This window comes from Gobio gobio, assembly GCF_949357685.1.
Source record: "Gobio gobio genome assembly, chromosome: 14".
NCBI classification, from domain to species: Eukaryota; Metazoa; Chordata; class Actinopteri; order Cypriniformes; family Gobionidae; genus Gobio; species Gobio gobio.
Window position 1 is genome coordinate 45,409,440 of NC_137107.1, and position 10,000 is coordinate 45,419,439.

Sequence of the window (10,000 nt, forward strand, 5' to 3'; positions counted from 1 at the left end):
ATGAAAGAAAGTGACAGACAGATATAAGCAAATACAGACAGACAGAAAGAAAGAAAGAAATCTCTGCTCCAGTGCAGTTTATTGGTGATGTCATCATGAAAGCACTAGATGGCGTGAGCGAGCAGAAGAGGAGAAACTACATCACTGACATACTATTATAGTTTTTATCAGCTTTTATCTGTCTCACTTTATTAGTTTTTTGTAAATACATCTATATTTATTGTTATTTTAGTACATTTTAACATTTGAAATATTGTCTATCAACTACACTGAAAAATGTCTGTACTCTGAAACCGTTTGACTCTGAACTTGCTAGTAAAAACACATTGATTTAAACACAACATTTAGAATTAGAAAGACTGAAATTGTATTTTCTTTTAAGACGTACTCTAATAATATTACCTACAAATATGAACATTAAAATGCAGATACTAATTTGCATGTTAGTATCTAGCCGAATGAACTAACTTTAGCCGACTAAAATCACCTTCATTCATAAACTTTCATGTTCATTTATAAACTGCTGTAGCAACTTCATAACCTCACACTCTTCATTCTGTGTGTCAGAACTAGAGGAATGTAGACACACTCACTTTATCTTGAATTAGACAGACTCACTAACACTAACTCTAGCCTTCTCAGTGTAAACACATCATAACACACGAGTCCCACACATCACACACACACCACTAGATGTCACTGTTGGATCAGTTAAAATAAAACCGCTTTCAGTGTCTGGACACTTGAGGGAGCCCTCCTTACACACACACACACACACACACACACACAGTTCTGAGCTCATAATAAGTGAGCAGCAGCAGTGACCGTTTAACACTCATCCTTCAGTTCGTCTGCTATCAGTAAAAGGGTTTTTAAGAGGAGACTGATTTGAGTAAGAGTGTCTTACCGGCAGGCCGGGCAGGAATTTCTCCATGTTGTCCAGGTCAATACCATCATCATCCTCATCATCATCAAATTTGCCCTTTATCATCCTGTGAACAGACAGACATCGAGACATGACAAAACGACTCTGTAGGCTTGTTTATCCCAATATTTTGGAACACACATAAGCAACAACAAATACGATAATATTAGCCATTATGCATAATGATTGTTTCTGGGGCTATAAGACTTTCACGTTTTCATACTAACTAAATAGATAAACCAGCCCACAACATCGTAACCCTCTAAAGCCGGACTCAAAATAATAATAATAATAATAATACAAAATATGACAGAAGTCTGCATGTGTTTTTGTTGAGCATATTTTAGCTTTTATGACTCGTATATTATGATATGTATGATAGATTATGGAATAAGTTATGAAATAACTAGTGCTGTCAAATTGATTAATTACATAATTGCATAATGTATGTCTGTGTATGTTATTATATAATCTATATGTGTGCGCCTGTGTATATATGTACGTACGTGTGTGTGTATGTGTGTGTGTGTGTGTGGACTGGTAATCCTTACGTTATGGGGACAAAATGTCCCCACAAAGATGGCAATATCCGAAATCCTCGTCCTTGTGGGGACATTTTTAGGTCCCCATGAGGAAAACATCTTATAAATCAGACTGTTTTTTGAAAATGTAAAAATGCAGAATGTCTCCTGTGATGGGTAGGTTTAGGGGCAGGGGCAGTGTGTGTGTGTGTGTGTGTGTGTGTGTGTGTGATGGGTAGGTTTAGGGGTAGGGGCAGTGTAGGGGGATAAAATATACAGTTTATACGGTATAAAAACCATTACGCCTATGGAAAGTCCCCATAAAACATGAAAACCCAATGTGTGTGTGTGTGTGTGTGTGTGTGTGTGTGTGTGTATATATTTATATTAGGGCTGGGCAAATTAACGCGTTAACGCGGGCGATTAATTTTTTCAGCTTAACGCATTAAAAATATTTAATGCAAATAACACAGCGTCCGTTTTTAAAACCATTTTTGCTTAGCGTTACATGATCATCACGCTCTTATCCATGTAAATGCTTCCAAGCGTGACAAGACACAAGCCAACGCGCTGTATGCCAATGTCCTGTGTGTGTGTGTGTGTGTCAGTGTCCTGTCTGTGTGGATGCGTCTCATGTCAGCTAATTAAGGGACACACACACACACTCGACGCATAGATAGACTCGCGTCAGTTTCCTGCTCACATCGAGTTCTCTTTTGCTCTTGAACAAACAATAACACAGAGGATTTTGAGTATTCTCATATTAGGAGTCTTAAATTAGTTAAATAACGTCTTAAATGAACTTAAAGAGTTGTGAGGAAATGAGATGCGCGTGACAGCGCATGTTTTTAAAGTGACAGGAGAACTGATGATGCCTGTCATTAATGTTCATCAAAGAACAACGGGAACAGAGAAAATTTTAGCTTTAATGATGATTTGTCTATATTTAATTTATTATTTATGCAGTTAAGAAAGATAACTATTACATTTTCTGTATATGTCTAACAGGGAAGGCCATGGGTAAATATAACATTTATTATTTTGGGTTTATGTACAGATTGTTTTAAGTTCACTTAAATTAAAAGTAGTTTTTTTTAAAGCCTAATAAATGTTGAAATTGGGAGCTTTCAGTTATACTGTAATGTAACGTCATTAATGTTTCATAGACACTTTAGTATCAGTGATACTGGCCTTCATTCATAAAAATATGACAATACAACACATATTTAAAATATGCTGTCTTTAAATTGTTTATACATTAATTTGGAGAGTAACTGAAATTATTACAATATCAAAATATTAAAAACGTAAAATATTAAAAACTTGCGATTAATCGCGATTAATTACAGAAAAAAAGTGTGATTAATTAGTTAATTTTTTTTAATCAATGCCCAGCGCTAATATATATATATACAAATACACACACAAATACACACACACACACACACACACACACACACACACACACACACACACACACACACACACACACACACACACACACACACACACACACACACACACACACACACACACACACACACACACACACACACACACACACACACACACACACACACACACACACACACACACACACACACACACACACACACACACACACACACAAAACAAAGTTTGATCATGTTGATCATTTAGAGGCCTTAGACATGATAAAGTAGCTTTACTGGGTTAAAGTCCCTCAATGCATTTATTTCCACTGGCAGCATTCCTCCAGCAGAGGTCAGTAGGGAGCAGAGCGACACACAAACACACGGCCACACCCCAGCACAACAATACTGGAGCTCCTTTAAGCAACATTAACTCCCTCACATGCAGATTTACATGCAGATTTGCCTCAAATGAAAGCAATATAAGTGCTGTGGCAGCCCTGCGTTAAGACTGCATGTGTCTGATCTCAGGTCAGTGTTCTAGAGAGGAAGGTCTCTCTCACCCTTCTCGGTCGATGTGTGGGAGGTGTTTTGGTGTCCCTCTGTACGCCCGTCTGTGAAACTGAGAGAAATCCAGTTTCTCCGGCTGCATGTCCCACGTTGCACCTCTGTGAACACAAACCAAAACATTCATACAAAACCACACACAAACAGCAGGAACCCTTGACTAGAGAAACAATATATTTATATATCATATTCTACCCAAGTTTACTTTGCTTACAGAATATGCATCATGGCTATTTTGATGACAAGCTCATTCAATCAAGACACACTGATATGCTAAAGTCTCTGTGGACACACACACACAGAAAGGCTCAGGCACTTTTTCTTCATCAGTGGAATAAATGAAGACAGACTCAGAGCTTGTGATATGAAGCAGCACAACTGTTTTTAACATTGATAATAATCATAAAAGTTTCTTGAGCATATCAGAATGATTCCTGAAGGATCATGTGACACTGAAGACTGGGGTTATGATGCTGAAAACTCAGTTTGGTCACAGGAATAAATTACATTTGAACATATATTCAAATAGAAAACAAGTTATTTTAAATTGTAATAATATTTCACAATATTAGAGTTTTTACTGTATTTTTGATCAAATAAATTCAGCCTTGATGAGCATGAGAGACTTCTTTTAAAAGCATTAAAAAAATCGTACAGTGTATATTGAGGTCATGTAAGAATCTATTTCTGTGTGAAACTGTGTGATATTTATTGAGAAAGGCTTTGATTTTGGTTTAGACTTAGTTTGCATCAGCAGGTTTTAGAGGTGGACAAAGTTATTACATTTTGATGAAAGATTGCTTATCCTGCACTGATGAATCCTGCCCAATTAGAAAATAAATAGGATTTTTATTTGATGCTGACCTCAACACTGATGTTTACACAAGTCTAATACAAGAACAACTAGCCTAGAGAGACACAGAGAGAGAGAGAGAGAGAGAGAGAGAGAGAGAGAGAGAGAGAGAGAGAGAGAGAGAGAGGGAGGAAGGCCTGAAGGTGGAGGTGACGGCCTCATTAATTAAATTTAGCCATGATGAGTTTTAAATTAGACTGAGTCACTGCAAAGCACAAGCAGAAAAACCACAGCAGATGAAGATACTGACTGACCGCTGAAAATATGGACACATCTACAGTCTTTATTCACTAAATGAACTGTGTTTCTAGTGTGTTTCATAGTGTGTCATACTCTGTGGTGGGCTGTCAGGGCCATCAGGGCCTTCTCTAGCCTAGTCAGAATATGAGTCTGATGCTGCTCCGCTGGGCTGTGATTATGGGGTGTGTTTCAAACGAACCAGGAAAGACCTCAATTGGATAGACCTAAAAACCAATAAGAGCAATGGAGCGACGCATAACGTTAGTTGTCAAATGTCAACAGAACTCAACTGCACTGTGTTGCCAAGTCCACGGGTTGTTTATCATGTCCGTGGGTTGAAGCGACCCCAATTATGTGATATACAGACCCAGGAATGAGAATTTTAGCAGGCAGCCCTGCCAAAATAACACATATTTTACCCCCCAAATGCCATTTTTTTTTCTGGAGAACCCCCCCGGAAAGCTATTGGGCTTGTTTTTGGTTAGTTTTGAGTAGCAATTGAGCGGGTTTTGTTGTAAAAACTTGGCAACCCTGTCTGCCTGCACGCTGGAATAAGTAACGTTAGAAGAAAAAGATGAGTGTAAACGATTTTGCCGGTGTTGTAAAAAAATTATTTAAAAGGAACACTCCACTTTTTTTGAAAATAGGCTCATTTTACAAGTCCCCTAGAGTTAAATAGTTGAGTTTTACTTTTAGTTTTTGAATCCATTCAGCCGATCTTTGTATCTGGCGGTAGCACTTTTAGCATAGCTTACCATACATCATTGATTCTGATCAGTCCATTAGCATCTCATTCATAAAATGACCAAAGACACTTTCAATATTTTTCCTATTTAAAACTTGACTCTTCTACAGTTACATCGTGTGCTAAGACAAACTGAAAATAAAAAGTTGCGATTTTCTAAACCTATATGGCTAGGAACTTATTTATAGATACAATTATTTTTAGTTTTTAATTATACTTTTTATTTTTTATTATTTTTTATTTTGTTAAGGCTGTCTGGGTGGAAGAGGTTGAGAGACGGGGGAGCGATAAATCGAAATCCCTCCGGTGCGAGGACGATCCGTTTAGATCTGCTCTGACGGATAGATCTGTATAGCCTTGGTGGTGAGAGGAAAGACCGTGTAGATCCGCTCTGACGGATAGATCTGTATAGCCTTGGTGGTAAGAGGAAAGACCGTGTAGATCCGCTCTGACGGTCGAACAAAGTAGAGATAGCCCTGGTGTTCCTGTCCAGGAAGATTTGTCTGTAAGGGTCATGTTTAAATGCACAGTTACCTGACAAATATTTTTTGAGTACTCCCTCCGGTGCGAGGAAGACCCGTTTAGATCAGCTCTGACGGGTAAAACATCTAGAGAACGTATTCAAGTTAGGCCGAGAAGATTTGTCTGTGGGTACTGTCTAAACGCACAGTTACCTGACGAATATTTTTAAAGTAAACCTGACTCGGTAATTTAAGAAAAATAATACAATTATAATGGTTAAATTTACATTACAACAGTAAAATGACAATAATAATATTTATTGGCGTCTTAATTTCTTTATTTCTTCAAACATTAAACTATCAAACCACAGGGAGCCTTTAGAATAACCGGTTGGAGTATGGAGGAAGGTTGTGCGTGTGTTTTTAAATGCACATTATAAGCGACTCAGAGATCATGTGAAGCAGCAGAGATGCTCTGAAACACTAAACGTGTAAATGAACACAGTGGCGCGCTTCACTGTGGAACACACCGCGCATTTATTTTTATGGCAGCCTTTACATATTTGGTTTTATTTCCGTCAATCGTGCAGCCCTACTATGATGTGTCATTATTTACACGGCTAGATTTATTACTCGTATGTGTGTGAATCTCACCCATGACAGTCCAGGTTTGCAGCCCAAATGTCCGTCCCCAGGATGTCCAAAGAACAGTCCTTGTTTCCATTCTAAAACACACACAGTCCAAATTCAGAAACATTGTGAAAGTTTAAAAAAGCTAATTTCCTGATGGCATCAATGCATATACTGTATATTATTTAATGTCACCTTTGCCGGAGCTCTGAACTGACTGTTTCGTCCTCTGCTGTCTGATCTAGAACCAGATCCGGGTCGAGAACCTGAACTGGGTCTAGAGCCGGTGCTGCCATTACTGCTGTGCTCCCATTCATCCTGAGAGACAGAGAGAAGATTCATTCAGATACATTTACGAAATCATACAACATCTAACGCATACATTTAAAAATCAATCTCGATTTAATGCGATTTTTAAAAAGTCCAAGTTTGCTGTGCTTGTTTGTAGGACTATATAATTTGGCCAAAACTTTGTGATTATATTATCATTATTAGGGGCCAAGCACCGAAGGTGCAGGCACCTATTGTAATCGTTAGATTTCTTATTATTATTATTCCGCCATGAAGTCTATGGCAGCCCATAGAACCGCTTGCGGAAAAGTTGTGAAATTTGGCACACAGATAGAGGACAGTCCCAGCATTAACCACACCAATTTTGGAATCTCTAAAACAATCCCTCTAGCGCCACCACCTGTCCAAAATTTGACTCATATTTGTGCTAATAACTTTTGAACCATAAGGGCTAGAAACAAAATTATTTTTTCCTCTGATTCCTTGGCTCAAGCCAATTCGATTGCACCCTATGACGTCATTTTCCGTCATAATAATTTTCCCGCCATTTTTATTTAACCGAATAACCTACTTTTGCGAACTCCTCCTAGGCCGTTGCTCCAATTTGCACGAAAATTGAACCAAATCATCTTCAGACTATGCTGACCAAACCGTATTAGACTCGAGATGATTAGTCAAATTCTTATTGAATAACGCTCGAACGAAATCGACAAAGTGCCCACAAAAATGAAAGTCAGGCCCTATCTCCGCAACGCTTTAGCATATTCTAACCAAACTTGGTGTGTGTTATGCCAGCCATGACCTGAGGCTGCCTGCAGCGTTTCGGCGCAGTGCCACCTAGTGGTCCAGAGATACAAAAATTTGATATTTTTGATTATAACTTAAGAACGCTTTAGCCAAATATCACAAAACTGGTCTTTTTAGAGTCGGGGCATCACGCCGAGCCATGCCATACCCAATTTTCCCATATCAACCATTTTGGGTGTCGGCCATTTTGAATTTTGTCACAAAGTGCTATGTTTTACAAACGCATTGGCGTATCGTTACGAAACTCGGTGTGTGTCTTTGTCACCAAGCCCTGAAAGTACACAAAAAGTTTCAAGGCAGCGCCACCTTGTGGACAAAAGTTATAGTGAATTTTCCAATAATGCTATTAACTTTTGATTAAATTTGACTATTGTCATAAAAATGGTTTTCCTATATTCCTTGGGTCATGCCAAAAACATAGATTCCAATTTTGCCATATTTGGCCAAACATTCTGTTCGCCATTTTGATTTCCTTCAGAAACCTACTTTTTCGAACTCCTCCTAGACTATTTGCCTGATTTTCACCAAAATCGAATCGTAACATCTTCAGACTATTACAGCAAAAAGTTATTAATTTCGTGTCAACAGACAAAACCGTTTTCGTATACTGCAGCGACAAAGTTGAGCCATGATGCCAAAATGACTCTTGAGGCTGTATCTCTGCAATGCTTTGATATAATGACACCAAACTTTGCCGTTGTCATCGTCATCTCACTCTGACCACACCACATCAATTTCGTTACTGCGCCACCTATTGGTCAAAAGTGACAAACCATTAAATCATATTATTAGTGACTGTATATATGATTTTTCAGCCATTAATGCCTAAAATCATCTTCAAATGCCTTTAATTGCTCATTGTTGCAGTTGGTCTCACCCTCCCAGCCGTGTTGGCATGTTATATTGGCTTATTTGCGCTTGGCCCCGTTAATGGCTGCTCGCAGCTATATTTGTTATTATTATTATTATTATTAAACAATGTAAAAATTACTAAAAATACAAAATATACTATTACAGTCAGCCAGTTTTAACAAAAAAAAAAAAACGTTTTCATTGGCTGAAATAAAAACTAACATTAGAAAATATAACTACAATAAATGTTTCCAAAATTAAATTAAATAATAAAAATAAGCACAAATTAGCAACATGAACAAAATGTTCCCACACTTTGAGAAGTGCCTTCGAGTTTCTCACATTTTACATTAACTCAGGAAACTCGAAAAGGCTGAAACTACAATTAAAATATAAATATATAGGAATATTTGTAGATCTAGAAAACACACAAAAAAATCTATGAAAACTACACTGAAAAGGACAAACTTACAATTTAGGAAAACAACTATATAGGAGGAAATATAAAAAAAAAAAATCAGGCCACTAGATCAAGTGCATCACAAACACACATCAATGCTGTCAGAGCTTGTGCATGAAAAATGTAATGATACTACAACAAAAAAAAAGTCAAATGATATTTCAGTTCAGTCAAAACAGGCAGCGGTTACCCAGATGCTACTGAGCATGTGCAGAACACTTGAAAGCTGCACCAAATCACGTGACCTCATCACCATAGTGAATGTTCAGAGGAGAGATTGAGGGCTCACACAGGTTCAGTGACCTCTGAGCACAATACTGGCACTGTGACATTCACAATGCTCTCTCTCACACACAGATCACTGCAAACCAACAGATACGGTACACAACATACATCAGTGCATCTAACCTTCTCACGTGTGTCGTGTATCGTCTTTAATATTTAATACACACGCAAATTAACCATATGGCTGACCGCTTTAGTCTGCTCCAATGTCACTAATGAGGGAACATTCGCAACTGCACAGTAACCTGCTAAAGGAATGAAAGCACTGCAGAAGATCAGCTCTTAAAGGGCTTTCTTTAGTGCGGGTTGAGCATGAAACAGTTCTGCAAAGTTACAAAGTGAGTTCTTCTCTATATCAGTCTCACTGTTTCTGAACTCCTGAAACAAGTTTTCTTCCGGGAACCAACACGTCACAGCGGATCATTTCCCAAACACACTTAAAGCTGACCAATCAGAGCACACCGAGCTTTACAGAAGGAGGGGCTTCATAGAGACAGGAACTAAACAGAGCGTTAGAACAGACCGGGAGGAGAGGAGCCGCAACAATGACACATTTTTGAACATTCAAGCATGAAAACCTATTTAAGTAGACCCTAAAAACAAAATCAAGACTTTGAAAAAGGGCATAATAGGTCACTTTAAGGCTCATTCACACCAAGAACGATAGTGATAAAGATATGCTTATAATAAACTGTCAGTGTGGACGCTAATATAGCTATCCTTATAGGCCCTGTCCAAAATGCCACAGTTCGTATGCACTTACAGTGCCGTGGACTTACAATGGCCACTGTGTGTGCATGTCCATGAAGTCCACAAGACCATTTTAGGTTTCAGAAGGGTGCCTTATGGCGAGGGCTTAGGGATCCATTTGGGACAGGGCCATAGTTTTCATTCTTGGGGTTGAACAAGCCTTTCCTCAACAAAATTCTCAAACTATCAACAGTACTTGGGACGAAAGAGAAAAACGACTAG

The 10,000-nt window shown here is 38.3% G+C and overlaps 1 protein-coding gene across 4 annotated transcripts in view; it reads right to left on the reverse strand.

The window, feature by feature from the left end:
- Positions 1-10,000, reverse strand: part of ctif (CBP80/20-dependent translation initiation factor) — a 111,770-nt gene that overhangs the window by 56,967 nt on the left and 44,803 nt on the right. For all 4 annotated transcript variants that reach the window (XM_079834076.1, XM_079834074.1, XM_079834077.1 and 1 more), the window contains 4 exons: positions 6,529-6,651; positions 6,358-6,428; positions 3,401-3,505; positions 908-992 (listed from right to left, as the gene is read on the reverse strand). In XM_079834076.1, coding sequence (XP_079690202.1) covers positions 908-992; positions 3,401-3,505; positions 6,358-6,428; positions 6,529-6,651 — 384 coding nt within the window. The remainder of the gene's footprint in view (positions 1-907; positions 993-3,400; positions 3,506-6,357; positions 6,429-6,528; positions 6,652-10,000) is intronic.